We start from the raw sequence: 27600 nt of genomic DNA, 5'->3' as shown, positions 1-27600 counted from the left end.
CACCCAACCCTCCTTTCACACCTCCTTGGATTTAAAACTGCAAAGTGCTGCTGGAGATTTTTCCAGGCCAACCTCTTAGCTTTACAGCTGAGGAAAATGAGGCCCAAATAGTTTCTTTTCCTCAAGCTGTCTTTACCTAATCGCCGGTCCTCCCCACTATTCTTCACCCTCGAGCTCCACTTTGATCCGCGTTGATGCACCTTCCTCCACCCCCATTTGCTTTGGGATCTCCCCAGCCTCGGTAGTCTAGTGGAGGGTAGCGGGATTGGCAAGCACGTAGGCCAATAGCTAGAGAGCCTTTTAGGAGCCAGGGTCAATTTCACCAATCAGTTCACAAAGAGGCGGGGCCTCTGAAAGGAGAGGCCATCGCCTTCTCGGCATCGTGGGCTCGCTTCCGGTGGAGGAAGCCACTTCCGCCCAGTCTAGCTCGGTTTCTGGGCGGAAGGGGACGGCTTGGTTCTTTCCCTCCTTCCGGGATCCTGCCCCGCCTCCGGATGTTTGGCTGCGTCCCCGCCCCAGGTCAGAGGTGAGAGGCCGCGGAGTGGCCCGGGCACCTCGGGGTGAGGGCAGTGCTGGCCGAGGCGTTATTCCTCGGCCCCCTCAGGGGGGAGACCCCCCTCCCCGCCCACCGCGTTTGAGGCCCCGCCGGAAGGAGCGCGGCCCTTCCGGCTCTTACTTGAGTTTCCCCGCGCCGGAGGCTTCCTGGGTGGGTGTCACGGCGTCACCGGCTTCCGCCGCGCAGGGCCAGGAGCCCGCAGACCCGACTTCAACGCAGCCTCCCCTTCGGGATCGCGGCGCGCGGACCCCCCGCGCCTCCGAGCACCCCCCGCCCGGAGTGTTGCCTTCTCCTGGCCAGAGGCACCGGCCCCGGAGCCGCTTGCCCACCCCAGGCTTCCTGCTGTCTAGGCTGGGCTCTCCCCGTGCCCCAGGATGCCCCCTCGCCCTGTGGGAATCGGCCCGGCCCCAGCCGTCGCGCCCCCTTCCCCTCCTCCAACCCTTTGGGGGCCCCAGGACTGCTGCGGCCCCAACTCCCAAAGTCTAACCTGACCCCCGAGCCGCTCAGCCCCTCCCCTGACCCCCCTTTCCAAGGTCTGGTGGAATTTAGGGGACGAGGTCAGTGGGAGAATCGGGAAGTTTTCCCCTTGCTTTTTGTGCTTGAACCCCAGAGCATTCTCCTTCCTTAACTCCTTCCTTTTACTCCTTCTTTCTTTCCTTCCCCTTCTCCCCCCCCCCCTTTCCCCCAACTCCCCCTTATATCTGGATCCTTGTGTCTCTAACCTCTCCTGCTGATCTCATGTCAATTCACTCTTTCCAGGAAGAACCAGAAAAGTTGACAATCATCTATTGGGGCAAAATGTCAGGAATCGGCAATAAGAGAGCGGCTGGGGAGCCTGGTACTTCTGTACCTCCAGAAAAGAAGGCTGCTGTTGAAGACTCAGGGACTACAGTAGAAACTATTAAGCTAGGGGGTGTGTCTTCCACGGTATGTAAGCCAACCCAATCATTCCTATTCAGTAAACATTTTTTTTATTAATATTTTTTATGTGCTAGTCACTTCACTCATACAAAAGTGAATGCAATCTAATTTTTTGTTTAAAATTTTTTAATCTAGTAGGAAAAGTAAAGCTTTTTTTCACAAATAGTAGCAATAGCTCAATAGGGCTCTGGAAATTGAAATTCTTTTTTCAGAATTGGAGGAATGGGGTATGTGTAGCTTGAGGGTTGTATGTATAATGAGAGTATTTGTTATGAGCCTTGAAGAAAGAGCAGATTTTCAATAAGTGTGTAGGAGGGAGTTATTCCAGGTAGGGATATTTCAAGAATAAAGTCATAGACCAGAAAATAGAGCTAGGTGGCACAGTGGATAGAGGCCTCAACTTTTGTGGTAAGGAGAAAATGAGGTATTTGCAAAACATTTTGCAAATCTTAAAAGTATGTAAATGCTAACTATTAGCTACTATTAATGTTTAAAAGATACATGATTCTTTGGCAAATAGGGAGGAATGTGGAAGAAAATATTCAAGAGTTTCTATGGAAAAATGCCATCACTCTGCAGGGCAACCTGGTGATTAAGCCTCTTCAAACTTTTTTTCATGACAGGCATATAATATAATCTGTCATTGAGCCTATATTTGAAGCCTTTCTAAGCTTCGCTCTAACCCTTTATTTTAATTTTGTCTGTTTTTCTGTTTTAAATGTATCTCTTTTACACAACAGATTGTTAAGATTCAGGTTTCTAGTTCATTCTCCTATCCACTTATTTTTTTATTAGCTCATCCCATTCACATTTTACAGTTAAGATTATTGTGTATTTCCTTTCTTCCTTTTTACTTCTGTTAATCTCTCTCTCTCTCTCTCTCTCTCTCTCTCTCTCTCTCTATCCTGCTTTTCCCCAACAGTCTATTTTTCTTCTAATCACTGCCTCCCTTTTGTAAATCTTTTTTTTTTTTTTGGAAAGGCATTGGGGTTAAGTGACTTGCCCAAGATCACACAGCTAGGCCTAAATTTGAACTCAGGTCCTTCTGACTCCAGGACCAGTGCTCTATCCACTGTGCCACCCAGCTGCCCCTTACTGCCTCCCTTTTAAACAGCACCTGTCACCCTCTTTCCCCCTTTCCCCTTTGTGTAAGACTAAGATTTCTGAGATTTCTATACCCACTTGAGTTTTTTCATATATATATATATATATAGATGTGTATTCTTCCCTCTTTGAATCAGTTTTTGTGAGGGGAGGTTCAAACATTGCTACCCCTCTCCCCCTCCCCATTTCCCCCCACTTCTATGTGAAAAAAAGGTCTCTCGATAATTTCTTAAAATGTGATACCTAGGCTCATTTTCTAAAATCATGTTTTTCAAGTACTTCAGTGATTCTTAAATTATCTCTCCTAGATCTATTTTCCACATCTTTGTTTTTCCATTGAGATGTTTAACATTTTCTTCTATTTTTTCATTCTTTTGCCTTTGTTTTGTTGTTTCTTGAAGCCTTCCACTTGCTCAATTCATATTTTAAGATAATATTTTCTTCACTATTTTGTCCCCCTTTTCAAAAAACCAAGTTGTTAAATTTCTTTTCGTAATTTTCTTTCATCCCACTTATTTATTTTTCCATTTTTCCATATAACTCTTGTCTCTTTAAGGAATTCTTCCTTTGAGTCTTTTTCAATGAAGTTTGTTTATAGTTGTTTTCACATTGCTATCCCCTTCTGAGTTTATGTCTTGGTTTTCCATACTATGATAGTAGCATTTTATGATCAGCTCCTTTTTTCCCCAACCTATTTCTTGACTTGGGATTTTATATTAAATTTGCACCCTGCTTACCAGAAAGTGGGACTGACCTAAGCTTCAGGCTTCTTAAGTGTTTCAGAGTTCTGAGTGTCTGCAAATTTTTGATAGTATTATCTTAGCAGAGGTGTGGCCACTGCTTCCCTGGTCTATGGTCTGGTTTTTACTGGAAGGGTTCCTGATCCTCAATAACCTCAAGTATTAGTGCTCCTCTTGGCTCTGGAACAGTGACCAGTGAGGGCCTCTGTTCTCCTCCAGCCAAAGTCCTAGGGCTTCCCTTGACTTTGAAACTGCCAGAGTGTGTCCATTGTGACCGAGATTGGTCTGTTGTAACCAATCATAAGGGCTTCTCTCTGCTCTCCAGAAGAGTTGCCAATCAGTGCCAGCTGAACCTAGTGCTGGCAAAGGGTCCTCAGTCACCTCTTTTTCACCACTTATCAATCCCTTTACTACCTCTGGGTTGAGAACTCCTGAAGCAGCTACTGCTACTATTGTGGTTGCCTTTTAAGGCCCACTGGTGTTGTTGCCATGCTTTGGGTTTGCATCTACTCCATTGTTTACAGACCTCTCCTATGAACTTCCTAAATTGTTTTAGCTGGAAAAATGCCTCCCTCTGTCCTTTTGTTGTCTCCAAAATTTGATTTGAGGTGATTTTTTAAAGTTGTTTAGAGGATAATGTTAGTAGTTCCACCCTGTCCTCTGCCATCTTGCTCTACCTCTGAAAACATTGTAGATAAGTATTTAACTTTTGCTTTGAAGGAGAGAACAAGCTGTGGATTGGTAAGAAATGGAATGTTGGGTAGGGGATGAGGGTATCAGGTGATACACAGTTGCAAGAAATGGGACTCAGCCTGCCATGGAGTATGAGGCATCTAGAATATTAATAGTCTAGAAAACAGAAACTGAGAAAGGCATGCAATATCAATTCAGCCTTAAGCTCCTGCATATAACAGGATTTTTAAAAATGGTACAAGTGATGTGCAAATAGATCTCAGTTATGTTTGTGAGTCAGATCACCTTTAAAAGGACAGCAGTTTCAATTAGGGAGTATATCTGAGACTTAATAGAAAAAAATGCTATTTCTACAGAAATGAAGAGTGATAATGTCCATTGTCCTTTTCTGGCCTGTCTGTAGATATTGGAATTTTAGTGTTATTCTGACTTTTTTAGATCCCTGGCTTAGAGGAAAGAGATGTGATCTAGAAGAGGAATATTGATAGTGCATCTGATGAAATTGTTTAATACTTTAACTTTCAGTTCTTGAGGTATTATATGAGTTTGTATATGTATAATTTTGGTCAATTTTAATCAAATTATACCCATAAGTTCTCTCATAGTAAAGTTATACTTTGAACTATGTTAAACTGAAGTGGACTGGGTTAGGGAGAGGGGCATCTCCAAAGAAGAAGGAAGAAGGAAAGACAAGAATTTAGATGTGTGGTGTTTGACAGAAATCTTTTGCCTTTCAATTTTGGGGATTGCCGTAAAAATGAAATGGAACTTGTAGTAGTGAGACAGATTCTCAACTGTGTATGTTAATGTGTATTTTTATACATATATCAATGTAAATGTATGTGTGTGTATATTTATATCCATGGAATTCTAAGTTTGTGATTTTGCTGGTGTTTTTCCTATGATGACAGTGCAGCATTTCTACACCTCAAGAGATTGCTCCTAAGTTGTGACCAGCAGTAATGATCTGGTAGCCAGTCATCTTTTTGGAGATGAGTATCCTTAAGCTTAGCTCATTTGGTTCTTGGATGATAGACATATAGTCTTGTCATTAGACTATTTTTTGAAGTTTTTCCAACTTGGAAGAGCTTACATTTCACTGGTATAGTTTTTAAGAACTCTGTAAGGCACCAGAACAGTTTTTTGGTGAATCATGTGCATATGTTCAAACAGACCCTTAGAAATTATTTTATCAACTCCTTGCAACTTCTCTGAAGGGGGGTAGGTAGATTCTTCCTTAGATGAGAATAGGTTAAGAATTTAAGGGACTATCCTGAAGGAATGTTATAAGTGATAAAAATCATTTGGAAAGGAAGTAGGAGGAGAAAATTCTAAAATAAGATGATGGAAGGCCATGGGATCAGCTCTATTGTAGAGGTATACTAGCATTTGGCCATAGACATAGTAGACTTTCTACATGATATAGATGGAAATTGTCCTATTATACTACTTTTTGAAGGAGAATTAATTCTTTGTAGAGGCCTGTTTTGGAACTCATTTAAGGAATTTTCTTGGTAATGAAATTTGTTTGAGATGTTTTTATTAGGTGATTTCATTCGGAAGGATATATAGCTAACAGCTCTATAGCCCTTTGAAGTTTGCAAAAGTGTTATGTATTCATTCATGTATAGATATTGTGTGTTTATGTGTATAGTTATATGTATCTTTATGAGATATACACAAATATGTTATGTACTCCAAGAATGGTGTAATTGATAATTTTAAAGCCTTGATGTATTTAAATTGCTCTTTTCTTTACTCATGCCGTAGTTCCTGTATTTCATTAACCCATCTTTTTTGGTCCCCTTTTCTTCTCTTTTACTGCTTTAATTGTTGGAAATTTAAAGAGTTCTTGAAATTTTACGTGCGGATTTCCTTCACAGCAGAAATACCATATAAACAACATAAAATAAATTGTCCTAATTGACCTATCACCTAGATTGTTTAATGATTTTATAATGGCATTAACAGGATTGATGTTCTGTGGCAGGAGGAGTTGGACATCCGGACACTGCAGACCAAAAATCGTAAACTGGCAGAGATGCTGGATCAGAGACAGGCCATTGAAGATGAACTGCGTGAGCATATTGAGAAATTGGAGCGCCGGCAGGCTACTGATGATGCTTCTTTACTTATTGTTAACCGATACTGGAGTCAAGTAGGTTCTGTATTTAATTATTTTCTGTCTTTGGTTCCTAATTTGAGAATTATATCTTTCCTTAGAATTCCTGCTAACCTAGAATAAAACTCATCTTTTCCTATTGCACTCTTTCTAGTTTGATGAAAACATTCGTATCATCCTTAAACGCTATGATCTGGAACAGGGCTTAGGAGACCTGCTCACAGAAAGAAAAGCCCTTATCGTTCCTGAACCAGAACCAGACTCAGATAGCAATCAGGAACGTAAAGATGACCGAGAGAGAGGTGAGTATTTTTGTAATGACATGCTATAATCGATGTATGTTTTTAGCAGTATTATTTTGCTAGTGAGGATATTTTGTCATTTCAGCCTGAGAAGAGAATTTCATGTTTTCCACTTTTGTGATGGTTTTGCTTTTTTCTCTTTCTGACTTCAGGGGAAGGATTAGAGCCCGCTTTCTCCTTCCTTGCCACATTGGCCAGCAGCACCAGTGAGGAGATGGAGTCACAGTTACAGGAACGTGTGGAGTCCTCTCGTCGGGCTGTGTCTCAGATAGTGACAGTCTATGACAAACTGCAAGAAAAGGTGGAGGTGCTGTTTCGTAAGCTAAACAGTGGAGGTGAGCCAATTAATGAGAGATAGAGGGGAAGATGAAGATTCATCTTGATTCTTGCGTTCATTGTGCCTCCACAGGTTCTATTAATATGTTTATGCAAATCCTATACATAAACTTATGTTCAATTTCCTTTATCCAAATTTTCTGGAGAACAATTTGAAATAATGCCCAAAAGGCAGCCAAACTGTTCATACCCTTTGATCTAGCAATACCACTACTAGGTCTTTATCTCAAAAAGAGCACAAAAAGGGGAAAAGAACCTAGGGACTTAGGCAACAAATTAAAAATTGAAACTCTTAAGGAATTTATATTCTGTTGTATCCATACTATCAAGTTTATGACAAGAAAAGAACTGTATATAAATAATGAGCTGGGTCCAGAAATAAATAGAGGCACCTAGGTGGTACAGATTCCTGCCCTTGGAGTCAAGAAGATCTGAGTTAAATTCAGCCTCAGACACTTGCTGGCTATGTGACCTTGTACAAATTATCTTAATCTCTGTCTGCTTCAGTTTCCTTATCTATAAAATGGAGAAGATGATGATAACCCTTATCTCTTTAGGTTTGTTTAAGGATAAACTAAAATAATTGCCCAGCATTTTGAAAACCCTAAAACACTATATGATCTATTAGTGCTATTAAATAGGAGGAAGAGAGACCAGGCTGCATTGTATTTGGGTAACTGTAATTTCAGTGATCCCACACTATCTCCTAATACAATCTTATTGAACATCATTATTTTTCCAGTGATGTTCTTATGGAACATCACAAATATCAGAAAGAATTAAAATTTTTTGTAAGCTTGAGAGCAATAAAGAGAGATTATAAGACAGACTTGAATAGATTCACGTATGTTATCAGTGATTTCTTAGAGGGGGAAAAAAGTACCACAAACAATTAAGGAAATCTATAAATAAATTTATGTGGGCTAGTCATTTAGTAAAGTTATGGATAAGGTGGACAGGCAACCAAAGTGTTGCATTAACATCCAAGAGAAGTTAAAAGATGTAGAGAAAGTCTTTCAACTGGTTGCTTAGATCTGTGAAAAATGTCTGTAGGATAGTTTACCTGTCAGATCTATAGATGAGGGAAAGATTTAGGACCAGACAAGACAATAGAGAACATTGCAAAATATAAAATGGATAATTTTGATAATATAAAATTAAAAGTTTTTGCACAAACAAAACCAATGCAATCAAAAATAGAATAAAAGCAGAAAACTGGCAAAGAATCCTTATAGCAAGTGTTTTTGATAAAGGCCTCATTTCTCAAATTTATAGAGAGCTGAGTCAGATTTATAAGACTACAAACCATCTCTCTGTTGATAAATGATCAAAGGATAGGAACTGGCAGTTTTCGGATTAAGAAATCAAAGCTTTGTATAGACATATGAAGAAATGCTCCAAATCACTTTTACTTAGAGAAATACAAATAAAAACAAAACACTTTTGCTTAGAGAAAATATAAATTTAAAAATAGAAATATAAATTAAAACTTGCTTAGAGAAATAGAAATTAAAATAAAGAATATAAATTAAAAACTCTGAGATACCACCTCATACCTATCATATTGGCTAATAGTAAAAGGAAAATGATAAATGTAGGAGAGGATATGGGAAAATTAGGACACTGAAACGCCATTGGTGGAGTAGTGATCTGATCTAACCATTTTGGAGATCAATTTGAAACCATGCCCAAAAGGCAAGTAAACTGTTCATACCCTTTGATCCACCAATACCAATATTAAGTTTTTAATCTCAAAAAGAGCCTTAAAAAGGGGAAAGGACCTATATGTTAAAAAATATTTATAAGAAGCCCTTTTCATGATGATAAAATATAAGAAATTGAAGGAAGACCCATCACTTCAAGAAAGGGTGAATAAACTGCAGTAAATGAATGTAATGGAATACTATTGTGCAATAAAAATTGATAAACAGGCAAATTTTATAAAAACTTGTAAATGTTTGTATGAACTGATGCAGAGTGAAATGAGCCAGAACCAGAAAACATGTGCACAGTGTTAAACAACATTGTGTGATGATCATTTTTTAATGACTGAGTTCTCCAAGACAGTCCTAAAGGACTCATGATGAAAACCGCTTTTCTTCTCCAGTGAAAGATGGAGTCCGAATACAGACTGAATTATACTATTTTCTCTTTTTCTTGCTTCTTTCTTATTTTCTTGTACAAGTGACTAATATAGAGATATTTTACATGATTACACATATCTAACCTACATCACATTGCTTACCATCTCGGATAGGGAAGGGAGGGAGAGAGGGATAGAATTTAGAATTGAAAACTTTTAAAAAAATGTTAAAAATTGTTTTTATATGTTTGGGAATAATAGAATATTTCAAAGAAAGAAAGATGGATGTAGGAATAAAGACAGGAATTGTACATGTATGAGAAGATACTGATGACTTGTAACTTTATTGGCAGGTGAAGTAGCTATATTAGTGGTCAGAGTCTTGAATATTTAAGCTGTAGATATCTTAATAATGGCAGTGAATGATAATTATTAAAATGATGTGATTGTGCCATCATTTAAGTAACTTAAATGCCTCATCTGTTATTGTTTCCCTAGATGCCTTGGTTGTGGAGGAAGCAGTCCAGGAACTGAACTCCTTCTTGTCCCATGAGAATGGACGGCTTCAAGAACTGGCAGACCTTCTTCAGGAGAAACACCGCACCATGTCTCAGGAGGTACCTGACCAGAAAAGAAAACTGTGATCTCTTCAATATTTTGATGTTTTCTGCCAGTGACACATGTCAAACTTTTATCTGGAATATTATGTACTGTGCCAATTATGGTACAGTAGGAAAGTTATTAGAAGAATATGCAGTGTAGCCTAACAAATACAATATAACCAGGTTTATACAGGAAGAATAGGGTAATTCCTGGAGAAAGCGTTCTGAAGTGGGAGTCAGAAGACCTATTAATAGCAAAAAAAAAAAAAAATCCCACCACTCCCAAAACAAATCCAAGAAGGTGTGAGGAGTTAGAGTGAGAAAGTGACAAGAATAAAAGTTCAGTGTAGAGCTTGAGACAAAGGCCTAAACAATTCATGCAATCCTACATGCAAGTCCTGTTGACTGAATCAGTTAACTTTCTGACTTTGACTTCCTTACTTACAAAATGAAAGAGATCAGACGTCCAAACCTAGGTATTATGGTCATAGGTTTTTACTTTACTACAAAGAATACTGGGCTGGGATTGAAGAGCTCTTAGATTTATTTTCTAATTCTTGAACTAGAAAACTAAACTTGGTTCTTAGACAAATTGCTTAACTTTGCCACACTTCCTTTTAAATAATCAGTAAACTATCCTTTTTCTCTAAGGGGTATTCTAATAATAACTATTAGCCAACATATCACTTTCAGATTTACAAAATGCTTTACTTATTTTTTTTATTTTATCCTCAAAATAAAACCTATTAAATAGATAGTCTTGCCTCATTTTACAAATGAGGAAACAGGTTGATAAAGGTTCATTGACTTTCCTAGGATCCTGTAACTACTAAGTGTCTGAGGCAGGAAGTCAACATGAATCTCTCAGTCTACCACATTCCCTAATTATTAGGTAATTCTCTCTCTCTCCATTCCTCTATTACATCTGTGAACTGTTAAGCAAAAAATAATTAAAGTTAGAAAGTAGGTGTTCAAACACTTGGAATTGCTTAAACAATTCTTTTTAAGATTAGAATATTTATTATCCTGATTCATAATGGTGAGGTTAATTGGTTGGGAGCTTCATTCTTTTCTTTTACTTGATGTTTCCTCCCAATCCTGTGCTCCCCTATCTGACTGTCCAAACTTAGCATGTGTGTTTTCATTCTCCTGCTTTCCTCTGATTGAACTCTTGACGTTGGATGACTGTAACATTTTATAAAACACAATTTCATGACTTAGTATGGAAAAGGAACTTCCCTCACTTGAGGATAATAATATGAGTACATACTACAGTTATTTGAAGATAGTGGCTAAATAATTTTTCACTTCAGTTTCTAGAATAAATTACTTCCTGAAACTACTATGTACATTCACATATTGTGCATTAATAAATATCTAATTCTGTAATGGTCTAGAGAAGAGATGGTTAGTGAATGTTTAGCTATGTAGTTAATATATTAAATAAATTGATTATCTAGTTATATTTCAATTGAGACTTTGAAAAAACAATAGATCTTTGGGAACTGAGTGGCTCAGTTGAGTTATTTAAGATTTTAAAGTAATGTTGACATAGAATCTTGGACTTGGATTCAGGAAGGCTTAAGTTTAAAACTTGTTTCAGACATTTACTAGCTCTGTGACTCTGTAAAAGTTCACTTATACCTTCTCAGCCTTATTGTCTTTATCTGTAAAATGGGGATAATAATAGCACTTACTTCCTCAGGGTTGTTTTGCAAATCAAATGTGATAACAAATGTGAAATACTAAATAAACTTTTTGTAATTTTAGTTATCATAAAAGGAAATCATTTGTGGTCTTATCATATTTCTCTTTTATGGAATTCACCATCATAGGTTGTTAGAGAGCAGTGCTATTTTTAAATTGAAATATTATGGACAAAGTTCATTTATTGATAAAAAATAAATTTGTAAATAGGGAGAGTCTTCAGTTCTACTCCAAATCACAAACTAATTGTTTTTGGAATGGAAAGACACAATAGTATAATTGAAAGTCTGCTACACTTAGGAGTCAGAATTCAGAACTCCAGTACAGATCTCTACATAAAGTGATTTTTATGTAATGTGAATTTGCCTGCCGAAGTAGAGAAAGGAAGGAGGAAGGGAGGCAGGAAGAAGGCTGTGTGCCTGTGGAGGAGGGGGAAAGTACAGGCTTCAAGGACTTGCAGGAGCTGGGGACAGAGAAGCTAGAGTAGGAGTAGGAACATGGGCCCAGGGCCATCCACTTGAAGCCTGACCAGCACCAAAGAAGTAGGACACATGTGGGAAGGTGGAGGGCAGGGGGAAGGTCCAATATGGAGGAGAGGCACAGACATAGCTGGAGAGGATGGGCAGCACTCTGGGGCCAGGTACAGACAAATGGAGTATTGACTGATAGAAGACAGATGTGTAGGGACTGCATGAGGGAGTGGGTGGGCACTGAGGTCTCATGCCCAGCCCTGGAAGCAGTGATGGTGGTCTCTCTCTCTCCAACCTTTTTATTCTGCTTTCACTTGGAGGGGTTTTTTTGATGGCTTTTTTTTTTTTTTTTGGTGGGGATTGGGATACTGGAACACTGAATTGACAGGCAGGAATGGTGAGAGAGAACAACTCTGTATAGTGAAGTTACTATAGGTATTGTTTTGGAATGCAAATTTCTTTCAGACTTCTTTATGTAAAGTTGGATTTGTATAATGCAATATGTAAAGCAAAATTCTCAATGCTTAGTAGCTGTAGTAATGGGCAAGTTGTTTAAACTTAATAAACTTAAACTCCTGCCCCTATGGTCCTAGGATCTGCTAGACAGGGTTTAACTTTCTCTTGCCTTGGAACAAGTCACCTTGCCAGTTTCGGGCCACTCCAGACAGTGCTGCCAGATCTCCCCATTTGCCATCTCTAGCAGGGCTATAATTGTTATTTTCCACTGTTAGAATCCAAGCTACTAAAGTATCAAAAAATAACTTGTTTGCTTGAATTTGTATTCCCAGCAAGTAGCATAGAATAAATGTTCAATAAATGGTTTTTTCTTCATTTATAAACTCTGAACATTGGGTTTCTCATAGGGCTAATAATGTCTCCAATTTACCAGGAGACTTATGAGGATCAAATGACCATGATGTGAAAGTCCTTCATAATAATAAAGAAATATATTATTACTATTATTCTTATTCAGTCAGCACTAACAAATTGGAGAGTCATGGTCATGTATGTGTGTGATATAATTTTTTTTTAAACAGGAGATAAATTCTAAGTTAGAAATCTTTGATCACATACAAATCTTTTTATTTTAGATTGATAAAGTTTATATAAACTATCAGTTCTGAATGGGATGTGGTAAGGCAAAATCTTGTGCATTGTTTATTAGAAAATATTAGAACTGGAAAGTAAGTGGAGAAATGATTAAGTAGATTTGAAGGAGAAAAGTGCTTGACAGTGTAGAACAAAAACCTGAGATTTAGGTGGCTAAAAGCATCAAGTGTTTTCTACCTGTTTATTTTCCATTCCAAATGTGGCAGATGTTTTTGTTATCAATTTGATAGTATTGGAATAAATTGAAAAGCTCGTGATTTTGTAGCATTGTCAAATTCAGTCTTTTTCTTCAGACTGAAACTGAATCAGATTTTATTTTGATTAAATTTTTGGACTATTGATATTTTGTCTTTTGTTAACCAAGGCAAGGTTTAAAAATAATTAGTTTTTAAAATTGCATAATGACCATTTTTAAGCAAACGACCATGTTAAAACAATATGGGTTTTTAATAGGCAAATATATAACACTGAATGCATGTCAAGAGTTTGCTATGTTCAGAGAATGCAGAAAATAAGAAATTTGTTTTTTAAAACATAATCCCTGGGGCCGGCTAGGTGGCACAGTGAATAAAGCACCGGCCCTGGAGTCAGGAGTACCTGGGTTCAAAATCGATCTCAGACACTCAATAATTACCTAGCTGTGTGGCCTTGGGCAAGCCACTTAATCCCATTTGCCTTGCAAAAACCTAAAAAAAAAAAAAAAATCCCCGTCCCCAAGAAGCTTCTTTTTATAGGGAAAGAAGACATTTTCTATGGATGATTCTAATGTGCACTAGCATAAAATAAATAAAATAAAGTTCCTAAATAAAGGAAGAACAAAACTATTATCAGAACCAAAAGAAAGTTCTATTTGGTAGTTAAAATTATATGATTATATTATACAATTATAATTTTGTGGTTAAAATATGAATAGTTGTCATATGTTTTTTATGTTATATCTATGAATATATAAAAGTTTTATTCTGTGAAGTTACATGTTAAGGGAAAAGTCATTCCCCTTACATAGAATGCTTATTCTATAGTTCTTGATATAACTTTTGTGGAACAGATGCACATGGGAGGATGGGCACTATAATTTCCTTTTCTGGAAAGTAGCGCTTATTGGGATAGTACACTTAGTGAGTATTAAACATTGCTTTTCTTATGGACTAGAGTCCTGTTAATCTTGTAGACTTCAAAGAGATGTAGTGGTCCAGAGCTCATTAACAAGATTAAGTGAGATAAAATATTTATGCTGTGCTTTTATTTTCTGAGAAGAAACAATGCACAAAATTTTGCCTTACCACATCCCATTGAGAACTGATAGTTTATATAAACTTTATCAATCTAAAATAAAAAGTAGATTTGTATGTGATAAAAGATTTCTGACTTAGAACTTGTCTCCTATTTAAAAAAATATATATCACACACAAGTTGTTGTTATTAAGATTATTCTTTTTGCCCTTGAATGAAACTTGCCGGCTACCTTTGCTGTGATACATTTTATTTCTATAAGGGATTTGGGATTTGGGAATTAGGGCAGGTAGACCAAATAATAATTTTCTGTTTATTGTTTTCTTTCTGTTCTTCTGAATGCCTGTACTTGGGTCAACAGTTTTCTAAGTTGCAGAGTAAAGTGGAAACTGCAGAGTCACGCGTGTCTGTTCTAGAGACAATGATTGATGATTTGCAGTGGGATATTGATAAAATACGCAAGAGGGAGCAACGTCTCAACCGGCACCTTGCTGAGGTGTTAGAACGAGTGAGTACATATCTTGGGAAACTGGGGACAAATTTGACTCTGGGACTCAGATTAAAACCTTAGGAGATCTTACTAAAGAATCTTTCTTTTCTTTGTAGGTAAATTCCAAAGGTTATAAGGTGTATGGAGCTGGGAGTAGTCTCTATGGTGGCACAATCACTATTAATGCTCGAAAGGTAAAGAAAGTCTCAATATCTTTGAGGTTTTTGAGGGACTAGACTACAATTTACATGGAAAAGTTGAAAGTACAAGGTATCCAGGGAAAGATGCTTAAAGGGTCAGTCTTTTTCTTTTAATCTTATTTGGTTACTTTCCCATACCTTCAAGTTTGAAGAAATGAATGCTGAACTTGAGGAAAACAAAGAATTGGCTCAGAACCGTCTCTGTGAGCTGGAGAAGCTTCGGCAAGACTTGGAAGAAGTGACTGCCCATAATGAGAAGCTCAAGGTATGAGAATAGTTCCCCAGAAAGCGAAGTATTTTTTCCTTTTGCTAACTCTTTGCTCAGGATAATTCTTAAGATTTTCCTCCATAGGTAAACACAAATTCATAAGGAATGGATAAAAATTTGTTTTGTTTTGTTTAGATTTTATTCAGTAGTACAATCTAGGGGATATGAATAAAGTGATTTTTCATTATTCTAATAAATAAAATGCCTCTTTTATTCCTGATATACTTTTGATTCATTTTATTATTGAAGTTCAGTAAATATAAAATATGAGTAAAAAAATATCACTCAGTGACAAGTATGTTTCCATTTTTACTTATTTTTTTAAATTTATAAAAATGTATCCTTGGGCTTTGCCAGATCTGTTATAGAAATGGGGATGCTACTCTCAGTCAAGTCAGCCATCTTGTGGTACATGAAGAGAATTGTAGGTAACCAAAATATTTCTCTTTGATTATATGGGAATTGCTTCCTAAATTGATTGATCAGTTTATTTCCTATAATAATACCCTTAGGGCTGTTTTTCCCTTGTTGTACTGTGGTCATCAATAGTTTATAGAAGAATATGATGAGAGTACCTTATGGATGAAAATGGATTATACATTTATACTTTTTCCTGCCACATTGTATTTTGCTTAGCCTGAGATTTCATCCCCAGCTTTTTTTTTTTTGCTACCATTAGTAAAGATTCTGCAGTTATTGTCTCCTTCTGTTTTTTTGCAAGGCAATGGGGTTAAGTGACTTGCCCAAGGTTAGGGACTATTGTGTGTGGGAGCACTGTAAATTATCCTCATCTGGTGTCCTTGAGTACCAGAGTCTTGTGTTACTAAGTGCCATGGGAGTGGAAGTAGATTAAGGAACTGGGAAAGGTATTTAAGCACTGGTATTTGGTTCAATAAATGGAGACCTTGTAGTACTTGGGGATCTTGGAGAACTTGTCTTCCATATCTCCCATCCCTTCAGAGCTCACCTGGGGAAAGGAAAAAGAGTCCAGAAAGGGGACTCAACATATGATATCAGAAAACAGGGACTCAACACAAGGTCATATAGCCAGATAATTATTAAGTGTCTGAAGTCACATTTGAACTCAGGTCCTCCTGTCTCCAGGGCTGGTGCTCTATCCACTGGGCCACCTAGCTGCCCCCTATTGTCTCCTTTAAGTAATTAAGTCAGTCAAATTGTTCTCGGGATGCCTCTTAAGAGTAATGGAGGCTCAGGGCGGCTAGGTGGCGCAGTGGATAGAGCACCAGCCTTGGAGTCAGGAATACCTGAGTTCAAATCTGGCCTCAGACACTTAATAATTACCAATAATTACCTAGCTGTGTGGCCTTGGGAAAGCCACTTAACCCCATTGCCTTGAAAAATCTAAAAAAAAAAAGTAATGGAGGCTCTTAATGATGTCTCTAGACTTGTAAAGAAAATAGATGCTTAGACTGAGAAATATATACATACATACATACATATATATGTATGTATGTATATATTTCAAAATAGTTCCCTTTACCATTTGAGGATTTGTCTGGTTGACTTGATGGAAGAAATAAGAGAGAGTGAATTTTTTCAAACAGCCATTAGAAGAGAAAGACTCTGGTTTAATAAACTTCAAATGTTCACTATCATTAGAATTTGTTAATTTCTTTTTCTTGATATTTGTAGGATGCTTTATAAATTAACTATCTTTAAGATTATTTATAATCAGTAAGTTTTTTTAAGTCTCTATTATGTAGTAGGTATTGTCTTTAGAAAGATAAGAACAAAACAGTCTCTGCCTTCAAGGAACTTGCATTCTAATAGGGTAAACAATGTTTACATATATAGGTATCCACAAATTACATACAAGTTTATCTTGGAGAGAAAGTGTTAACCTGGGAGGGATCAGGAAAGATCTTATGAAGAAGGTAGAACTTGAACTGAGTCTTGAAGGAAACCCACCAACTTTCAGAGGTGGAGTTGAGAAAAGGGAGAACATTTTAGGCATGAAGGAGTGCCATTGCAAAGGGCCAGACATTGTGGTGTTGAGTGTGAGAGGAATAGCAAAAAGGCTAGTTGATTAGACTGTAGTTTGTAGAGTAAAGTAGTAAATAGTAAGGATAGTTGGTGGTTGGAACATTAAGATGGAGCAATATTGTAAAGAGAGTTAAATAGCAAACAGAAGCGTTTTTTTAATGCCTTTTTTTAAAAGAAAGATCTTATTTTGAGTTTTACAGTTTTTCCCCCATTCTTGCTTCCCTTTCCCATCCCCTACAGAACGTAGTCTGTTAGCTTTTACATTGTTTCCATGGTGTACATTTATCTAAGTCGAATGTGATGAGAGAGAAATCATATCCTTAAGGAAGAAAAATAAAGTATAAGCGATAGTAAAATTACATAGTAAGATAATAGTTTTTTTTCCCCCAAATTGAAAGCAATAGTCTTTGGTCTTTGTTCAAACTCCACAATTCTTTCTCTGGACACAGATCACATTCTCCATCTCAGATAGCCCAAAATTGTCCCTGATTGTTACATTGATGGAAGTCCTTCAATGTTGATCATCACCCTCATGTTGCTGTTAGGGTGTACATGTTTTTCTGGTTTTGCTCATCTCATTCAGCATCAATTCATGCAAATCCCTTCAGGCTTCCCTGAATTCCCATCCCTCCTGGTTTCTGATAGATCAGTAGTGTTCCATGACATACATATACCACCGTTTGTTAAACCATTCCCCAATTGAAGGACCTTCACTTAATTTCCAATTCTTTGCCACTAGAAACAGGGCTGCTATTAATATTTTTGTACAAGTGATGTTTTTCTCCTTTTTCATAATCTCTTCGGGGTATAGACCCAGTAATGGTATTGCTGGATCAAAGGGTATGCACATTTTTGTTGCCCTTTGGGCATAATTCCATATTGCTCTCCAGAAAGGTTGTATGAGTTCACAGTTCCACCAGCAATGTATTAGTGTCCAGATTTCCCACATCTCTTTCAACATTGATCAATGTCCTTTCTGGTCATCTTGGCCAGTCTGGGAGGTGTGAAGTGGTACCTCAGAGATGCTTTAATTTGCATTTCTCTAATAAGTAGTGATTTAGAACAATTTTTCATATGACTATGGGTTACTTTGATTTCTTCATCTGTAAATTGCCTTTGCATATCCTTTGACCATTTGGCAGTTGGGGAATGGCTTCAAACAGAAGGTTTTTACTTGATCCTGGAGTTAAGAAAGGAGCCACTGGAGGAGTGATAGTCGGACTGAACTTGAAGGTCACTTTGGCTGCTTGGTTGAGAAGAGATTTGAGGCAGAGAGCTCTTTTAGGAAGTGGCTATTGATTGTTAGAGGTGTCAGTTGCTAAAGGCCTAGATTAGAATGATAGCCATATGAATGAAGAGAAGATGTTTGTGAGATATTGTGGCAGTAGCTATGATTGAATTTGTGCAACTAATTGAATTTGCATGTTGCAGTAGATGAATCAGGGACTACTTTGAAGTTGTTGCTTTTGGCTGACTGGAGATGCTGACATTCAGTGAAGGAAATTTAGAAGAGGAGTGAGTTGGGAAAAATAGAAGGTGTTCTCTTGGGGACATATTTTACTCAAGTTAACTATGGGACCATAACTCATTAGTAAGGCTGGGTATATAGATCTGGGAGTGATTTGCATTAAATGAAACTATATCTTCTTATGGCAGTTATATTTCTGACTTCCCTTTTGTTCTTTTGGGGTGATGTACCCACATAGGTGGAGTTACGAAGTGCTGTGGAAGAAGTGGTAAAGGAAACCCCAGAATACCGATGTATGCAATCACAGTTTTCCGTCCTATATAATGAAAGCCTACAGTTGAAAGCACATTTGGATGAAGCTCGAACCTTGCTTCATGGTACTAGGGGTACTCACCAACGTCAGGTGGAACTTATTGAGGTAGTAATCCTTCAACTCTTTCTTTTCCAAACTCTTCCCCAATTTTGAATATTGCCTTCTCTTTACACCCTTAACAACTTATTTATAGTTTATTCAGTAATGATTGCTCACAATTTGTTTTGGAATGATTTTTTTTTGTTTTTTGTAAGGCAGTGGGGTTAAGTGACTTGCCCAAGGTCACACAGCTAGGTAATTATTAAGTGTTTGAGACCAGATGTGAATTCAGGTCCTCCTGACTCCATTGCTGGTACTCTATCCATTGTGCCACCTAGCCGCCTCTTGGAATGATTTTTAAGTCATTGTCATATGTTATTTCTCTAACAAAATTTTAAGATCCAGGGGTGGCTAGGTGGCGAAGTGGATAAAGCACCGGCCCTGGAGTCAGGAGGACCTGGGTCCAAATCCGGTCTCAAACACTTAATAATTACCTAGCTGGGTGGCCTTGGGCAAGCCACTGAACCCCATTTGCCTTGCAAAAACCTTAAAAAAAATTTTAAGATGCTCAAATGACAGGACCTTGTTTTAAACTTTCTTTTGTGTTCCTTGTTGGTGTCTAAAAGTGTTTTACACAAAAGAGTTGATCAATAAATGCTGACTGTTTGAAGAACTTCTCGGGATAATAATCTGTTTTTTTCCCCTGAGATTTTCATCTTTCTTTCTTGAGTCACTATGAATCATGTTTGGGAAATAGAATAGAAAATTGATTCATTTTGATCTGTTTGACTGGAGAATGATATGCAACTGTTTTCCAATAAAAACATTTTCTCCCCTTTGTTTAGCGGGATGAAGTTAGTCTCCATAAGAAGCTAAGGACAGAAGTGATTCAGTTAGAAGACACACTGGCACAGGTTCGTAAGGAATATGAAATGCTGAGGATAGAATTTGAGCAGACTCTTGCTGCCAATGAGCAAGCAGGTAAGGATCTGTCTCTCTCTCTCTCCTGAAGTGGATATACTCTGATGATTCCTTGAAAAACTCAGATTTTTGTTGGGATAGAAATTAACCCAGATTCCCTTTAATATCAAATCTTATAGTTAATTATAAATTATAAATAATTAAAAATTAACTTTGAGATTAATTCAAGTGGCTCCACTCAAGTGGATCAGTCTTTTCAACCTCAGAGAGGTAGTTATGCTAAGTAATATTTTTTCATTTGTAAACATCATAATTTTAGGTTGAGAAAGAACCTTTGAGAGTCTACCAATGTTAATTAATTTTCATAGGACACATAGGGAATAAGTTGCAGAGACAGTATCCAAATCCAGATCCTTTGGTTCCAAATCCAGGGATTTTTCCATCTTATTATGTTGCCTTTAGGAGGTTTCTGATACAATCTTGTTCATGTCTACAATTTTGCCAACATTACGACTTCTTGTGATACTTTTGTTTGTGTTTTCAGGCCCAATAAACCGGGAGATGCGGCATCTTATCAGCAGCCTCCAAAACCACAATCATCAGCTAAAGGGGGAAGTCTTAAGGTATAAGCGCAAACTAAGAGAGGCCCAGTCTGATTTGAGCAAGGTAACTGGAAGGGGTGAGTGGGAAAACATGATCTGTGAGCTGAGAGCATCATAACATTTACTTTTGGATTATCTACTCTGTTTAAACATTTAAGATTTCAGGCATAATACTCCTTGTGGAGGGAAAAGGGAAATAAAATGAGTGGTTCAGTAAGATACTCCAGCTGTCTCCTGCTTTTTCTCCCTTTTGGCCTCCCAGACCCGCCTCCGCAGTGGCAGTGGCCTTCTGCAGTCCCAGTCTAGTACAGAAGACTCCAAAGAAGAATCTGTGGAGGTCAAGCAGGAGCCAGATGACTCTTCCAACCAGCCCTCAGGGCCCAGGGCTGCTCAAGAAGAGGCCAGTGAGACCAAGGCCAAAAAAGATGAGGAAGAGCGAGAACGGGAAAGGCGGGAAAAGGAGAGGGAACGGGAGAAAGAAAAAGAAAAAGAAAAAGAGAGAGAAAGAGAGAAAGAAAAGGAGAGAGAGCGGGAGAAGCAGAAGCAGAAAGAATCAGAAAAGGATCGAGAATCCAGTAAGGATAAAGAGAAAGGGAAGCACGAAGATGGAAGGAAGAAAGAAGCAGAGCTGATTAAGCAACTGAAGGCTGAACTCAAGTAAGAGCGACTCACTTGCCTTTTGGAATTTTTGTCCTAAAACATCACTTTGTGTTCCTCATGAAATAACTGGCCCACCAGATGTTGTTAGCCCTGCACTCACGATGAGAGCAGCTAATTGACTTACTGATGTGACCACAGCTACTGTCACAAGGACAACTGAGATATCCAGTTTGCTGATTATGTTGTCTGGCTTAGAAGCTAAGCATGGGAAGAGCCTTGTTCCCTTCTTTATTCTTCAGGGATCTTAGTGTGCAGAATGGTATTGGCTTCCTGGCAGTGATTAGTAATTATTGCAATTCGTTAGATCTCAGCAAGTATAAATGGACTAGTCACGAGTTGGACTTTAATTAGTCTTGTGATTAAACAAGATTAAACACTTGAACGAACTTGTGAGCATCAGAAAATATAATTTGAAAGTTTGTGAACTTAATAAATCTATTCTTTTGTTCTATTACCCTATTTTTCCTTCAATAGAGAGATGGTTTTCTGACATAATTCCTCTCTACTTCCTAGGTCTTCAGAAAACTTTTGTGTCTAGAAATGGTCCATGTAAAAGTTTTATGTTGTAGAGAAACCAAGAACAGAATACAATTTTGCTTTTATATGTAATTACTCTGTACAGCATGATGGCTTTGTTCTGGGGACCACCTCTGCATCTTCATGGGTTTCTTTTGTCAATAGGAAGGCACAAGAGAGCCAGAAGGAGATGAAACTCTTGCTGGATATGTATCGCTCTGCTCCCAAGGAGCAAAGAGACAAGGTTCAACTAATGGCAGCTGAAAAGAAGGCCAAGGCTGAGGTAACTTCTGTTCATTTGCCTGTTTTTCTTTTTAGTCATTTAAATCTTTGTGTGGAGCTTCCTGAAAAAAAAACAAAACAAAACTTGGGTTGTGGAGAGGGTTCCCAGCCAATTAGGGTGGGTATTGTTTACACCTAATTCTTCTAGAAGCTAACGCTTCATTAGCATGATATCTTCTTCTGTGATTTGGGAATAGAGTCAGATAGCATAATGGTTAGCTCTAGGTTCTGAAAACTTTTAAAAGGCCATGTATCTATGCATGTTGCTTGTTTCGGTTTGTGTCATCTAATTGATTTCTTTTTTTAGTTGGAAGATCTGAGGCAGAGGCTCAAGGACCTAGAGGATAAAGAGAAAAAGGAAAGCAAAAAAATGGCTGATGAAGATGCCCTGCGGAAGATTAAGGCAGTGGAAGAACAAATAGAATACTTGCAGAAGAAATTGGCTGTAGCTAAGCAGGTGAGAGAAGACCTTGAAAATGACCTTTAAGCAAAGAAAGGGACCTTGACTGAAATAAATACAGGGAAAATTTGTTAGTCTAGCTGTGTTTTGAAGAGGCAAACTTAGTAAAGATGATTTATAGATTAGGCAAGCTTATATATATATATGTATGGTATGATTAGGTTTACAGATATATACATATACATACATATATATATATAAACTAATTTTTATAAAAACTTTGTTGTTTTTTATGTATACACATACACATTATTGTCTACTAGCAGTTAATAAAGGTATATATATTACAATAATTGAATACAGATCAGCATATTAGATAATGTGTATATACTAGGTTAACAGTGGAATTGTTTCAGTTTTTATTAAATTTGTTTATTAGTACTTTCTATTTTTTTCAGAAAAGTTTGTTACCACATTAATTTCCTCCCTCTAACTTCAGCTGTCACATCTCTATAGGTATGCTAGAGTGGAGCCTTAGAGTCTGGCTAGGATGAGATCCCATTATGCATTTATTAGCAAATTCCCTTCACCTCTCTGTACCAACTCTAGTTTCTTCCTTCTCAATATGATGTGATAAAAATACCTGTTGATAGGATTATAGTGTTGATAAAATGTTTTGTGTAGTACTTAGCAAATTTTAACAACTGATTTTATTTGACACATTTTTGAGTGTAACAAAAATAATGATGGCAGCAGTGGTGTTACTAATCCTTGCTTTTTCCTCTAGGCCTGCATTTCCAACCCTTTGCTGGATAATCTAAATTATCTAAATTAATCTAAAGCACTTTAAATTGCTTGTTCTACTTCAAATTCTTCATATCCAAAACTAAACTCATGCACTTTGCCTAAAACCTGTTCTTTCCCAATTTTCCATTTCTATTAGCATAATATTTCAATTCTGCTAGCTGAAAAATTCTCTTTGACTCCTGCTTCTTCCTTTTCACCAATATACAATCAGCTAGGTCCTGTTGCTTTAATTTTTCTGAGTTCTTTTCATATGTTTTCTCCTTTTCAACTCCATTACTGACCTCATAGTCAGACCCTCATTATCTTTAGCCTAGATTATCATGATTATATCTTTTGGTCTCTTTTATTCAGATCCATTCTATATACCGCTAAGTTAATATTCATAAATTGAAACTGATCAAGTCACCTCCTCTTTCCAAACACATTCAGTTGCTTTTCATTTTTTTCATCTATAGTTTATTCTCTTTGACTCTATATTCAAGAGCCTTTAGATTCTGGCCCTAACTTAGCTTTCTCACTTTCAGCATTCTTCTGGTGCTCCTTGTTTTTCTTCCTCTGAACTTTTGCTTATGCTTCCACCTAAAATGTTCTTCCCTCAACCTCATCTCTCCAGTAGCATTCTTTAAGACTCAGCTTATATGCTCCTTTTCCCATGGTTTCTCTCTTTCCCCTAGTTAGAGGACAATTTTCATATTCCTGTAGTTGCACTTTCACATTCTGCTTTGATTTCTAGTTCTTTGTGTATACCCTTTCTCAAGGGTAATCCAAACTTAGTCCTCAAGGGTATAACTAACATAAATTTCTAATTTTTTAATATTCTTTGTGTCCTTTTTTCATAGTACCTTATAGAAAGTAAATATCAAATAAATCTCTGTGGAATGAATAAATATAGATTAATTTGTAGCAGAGAGGATAAAAGCAATAAGAAGGTCCAAAGGTGGGCTGGGACAAAGAAAATTTAGGAATAGACTGTATACCCAGCATGAGACTGTCTAGGGTAAGGTATAATAATAATAACAATAATAATAATAACTCATAATTGTAAATTATTATTGTTTTCTTCTAAGACCCTTGCTTTGTAAGTGAGAGTTTCTTGTAATAGAGCTTCTTCCTTTTAAATTAAACAATAGGAAAGATTTAGTTGAATTTTCCCCTAATTCTTGGGAGTTGGAAAGTGATTCAGAATGCAAACTTTCTTGCTTCAGGAAGAAGATGCTCTACTCTCAGAGATGGATGTCACAGGGCAGGCATTTGAAGACATGCAGGAGCAGAATATCCGTTTAATGCAACAGTTGAGAGAAAAAGATGATGCCAATTTCAAGTTGATGTCAGAACGCATCAAGTCAAATCAGATCCATAAATTACTCAAAGAGGAGAAGGAGGAGCTTGCAGAACAGGTTCTGACTCTGAAGACTCAGGTAAGCATGGAGAACAGAATTCTTCACTCATGTATTTTAATATCCTGTCCAGGAGTAAGAGCTGTCTCTATTTGGCATTCCTCAGATAGAAGGCCTAGTGCTAGACTATTAGTCTGGTCTGGGAAGTTAAGATAAAATTCACTAAACAGTTTCTGTGCTCCTGAGACTTTGAAAGGAATGACAAAAGGAGACGAGTAGGTAGGATCTTTTTGGGGATTTTTTGCTCTTCTAAGTAGGAAAGACAGATAGTATATTTTATAGAAATAGATATCTAAAGCCTTTTCCTTTTTGTGATTGTCTTAAATAGCAATGTGATCTTGTCTTTTAAGAGACAGGGGACTGTAAATATGAAACATTGCTTATACCATCAGACTGGGTAGATGTTTTAATTAGTTTTGCTGTATTGCTTTTTCTTTTCTTTCTCATACTCATTTTTTACAAATTCATTTTTACACTTCCCTGTGTAAGGAAGTAGGGAAGGATATATTTGAACTTGAATGTGATTTAAAGCAAATGATAGCAGTAAAAAGTTTTGAAATGTAGAAATGAGTGTGAATATTTTTTCTGATTGAATTTATGACTTGAAAAATTAGGATAGCTTAGGGAAGAGATAGAATTTCTTTTCTACTTTTTTTAAAATGAGGATTTAAAAGCATTAGAAAACTCATTTGTCTTCATTTTTAGATTGATGTAATAGATTAATAAAACTAGCTTTTGAACACTTGGGTGGATATTTTTAATAGTTTAGTTAGTGAAGTAAAGAATAACATTTGAGGTTCCTAATATACTTTCTGTGTTTTAAGTTTAAAAACTGTGGTAAAATTTTCGGTTTTAAAATTAAAAAAATTTTTTTCTTTGTGTGGAAATTCCATTTTCTTTTTTGAAGGTGGATGCTCAGCTGCAGGTAGTAAGGAAACTGGAAGAGAAGGAACATCTCTTACAGAGCAACATTGGCACAGGAGAGAAAGAACTGGGTCTTCGGACACAGGCTTTGGAGATGAATAAGCGCAAGGTGAGTAGTTTACTTTGTATCGAAGTATCAGTCTATCCCAGAATAGTTATTAGATATTATATTAACAAAAGTATAACCTTTTTATTTCTATATTGTGTTAAGGTTTTTCAATTGGAAACACTGTAGTGATGAAATAATTCTTTTTCTATTATTGAATTCTTTATAGGCAATGGAAGCAGCCCAACTTGCAGATGACCTCAAAGCACAATTGGAGTTGGCACAAAAGAAACTTCATGATTTTCAGGATGAAATTGTGGAGAACAGTGTGACCAAGGAAAAAGATATGTTTAATTTTAAACGAGCCCAGGTACTGTCTTCTTTCATCTCTGCTTTTAGATCTTTTCTGAAGAACCAAACTGTAATAAAGACAGAGTTAAGAAAGGTCAGCCAAAGGTTCTAGTTATGTCTCCAGTATTCTTTTCCTCCCTTTCTACATTTTTTCATCATTTATTTATTTATTTATTTGTTTATTTTTGCAAGGCAAATGGGGTTAAGTGGCTTGCCCAAGGCCACACAGCTAGGTAATTAAGTATCTGAGGCTAGATTTGAACTCAGATACGCGTGACTCCAGTGCTCTATTTACTGCGCCACCTAGTCTCCCCCATTTTTCATTTTGTTGGATTGAATTTAACTGGATTCTCAGATTGGCTAATTGTGAAATAAAGGGAATATTATTTTACATTTTGGATTTATATTTCTCCTCAAAAAGGAAAGTACTCATGAGGGAATAAAAGAGGATTAAAACTCTAATTTCTGAAGTGATTTTGTTTAGTTGATTTTTCTTTTAGTGAGGCATGACTAATTGATGTTTTTCTGCCACAGGAAGATATTTCCAGACTTAGAAGGAAACTAGAGACTACGAAGAAACCAGACAATGTACCTAAATGTGATGAGATCCTCATGGAGGAGATCAAGGATTATAAGGTGAGGTACATTTTCAGTAGTGTCCCTGAATTACTTTTAAATCAAATAAAGTCTAGGCTTGAGATATTGTCCCAGGGAGGGGGAATTAAGCCTGCGCTCCATCCCACTACTGAGTGATTCACTTTGGAGTTGTCAGTAGAACTTAACATAGCGCCATGGTACATTTGTCAGTTCTCGGTTTCACAGTGGTGAGTGACCGTGGTGGCGGTAGTGGCTCAGCATCTCACCTTTCCTTTTCAGGCCCGGCTAACCTGTCCATGTTGCAACATGCGTAAGAAGGACGCTGTGCTTACCAAGTGCTTTCATGTCTTCTGCTTTGAGTGTGTGAAGACGCGCTATGACACTCGCCAGCGTAAATGTCCAAAGTGTAATGCTGCCTTTGGGGCCAATGACTTCCATCGCATCTATATTGGTTGAACTAAGGTTGTAAGCAGAGGAACAGAAAGTCAGGATAGACATTTTTTTCTGAACCATCAAATTGTTACCTCTTCTCTCCTTGCTGTCACTGGAAAGGCCAAGTGTTGCCATTCATAGACTCCCAACCATATTCTTCTCCAAAATAACTGGGTGACTACTGTGAGAGAACTGGATAAATAAAGGGACTAGGTTGTGGGAAGAAGTAAAAATAAGCAAATCTATTGACTACCTTCCCTTCTAGCTTAAATTTCTTTAGGAGCCCACTATATCATCTTGGCCTTGTTGGCCTCTTATCCCCCTCCCAAAGATACTGAGTTGGTATTTTTGCTCTGGAGTAGTACTATTTTGTACTTATTGAAGAACAGAGAAGAGGGGAGAGAGTTGGCTGGGATCAGGCTGAAGAAAGCCAGGACTCAGTAGAAAGTTGCCTTTGGGCACTTTGGTTTGTAACCTTGCAGCACAGCAGTGTCTTAGAGGCATTCTTTCTTAGACAACAAGAGCTGATTACCTCAGGTATGAGGTATCTTTAAGGGTCAATTACAGAATATCTAGGGGCACCTTTGTTGTTACAGAGTTTTTAATTGGTGGAAGAAATGCTAAGTAAAGTCTTTATTCCAGGCTGGAATATTTGCAAACAGTATAGTTCCTCCCCTTTCTGACTTTATGTATGGCTAGAGTTGGAAGAGAGGAAAGAACAAGGCTGAGGTGAGAGAACCTTCTGGGCTAACAATTCTAGTGGAGAATGCCATGAGACCTTGGTGAGCTGTGAAATTTCACTTTCCTGGGGTATGGTCAATCTTTATTTTCCAGAGGACTGTTTGTAGTGTTTTCCATAAGACTTTGTACTTGACAAATGCCAATTAAAACATGGGTCAATTTA

The 27600-nt window shown here is 37.4% G+C and overlaps 1 protein-coding gene across 4 annotated transcripts; it reads left to right on the top strand.

Annotated features, from left to right (window-relative positions):
• Window positions 1-441: 441 nt before the first annotated feature.
• On the top strand, window positions 442-27600 carry RNF20 (ring finger protein 20). Of its 4 annotated transcripts, none has more exons than XM_074197607.1 (20): window positions 442-526; window positions 1316-1483; window positions 6005-6172; window positions 6291-6438; window positions 6591-6773; window positions 9356-9474; window positions 14341-14487; window positions 14586-14663; window positions 14815-14934; window positions 18648-18827; window positions 19607-19742; window positions 20227-20348; window positions 20547-20941; window positions 21626-21743; window positions 22050-22199; window positions 24155-24367; window positions 25254-25379; window positions 25546-25686; window positions 26202-26303; window positions 26544-27600. In XM_074197607.1, exons 2-20 carry the CDS (start codon window positions 1355-1357, stop codon window positions 26718-26720), a joined length of 2952 nt encoding a protein of 983 aa, XP_074053708.1. In that variant the 5' UTR covers window positions 442-526; window positions 1316-1354; the 3' UTR covers window positions 26721-27600. The 4 variants fall into 4 exon arrangements, with proteins under 4 accessions (XP_074053708.1, XP_074053706.1, XP_074053707.1 ...); XM_074197605.1 differs by lacking the exon at window positions 442-526 and adding an exon at window positions 533-706; XM_074197606.1 differs by lacking the exon at window positions 442-526 and adding an exon at window positions 975-1113.

Source organism: Macrotis lagotis, chromosome 8, assembly GCF_037893015.1.
Source record: "Macrotis lagotis isolate mMagLag1 chromosome 8, bilby.v1.9.chrom.fasta, whole genome shotgun sequence".
Lineage (NCBI taxonomy): Eukaryota > Metazoa > Chordata > Mammalia > Peramelemorphia > Peramelidae > Macrotis > Macrotis lagotis.
This window is presented reverse-complemented; position numbering and strand designations above follow the sequence as displayed.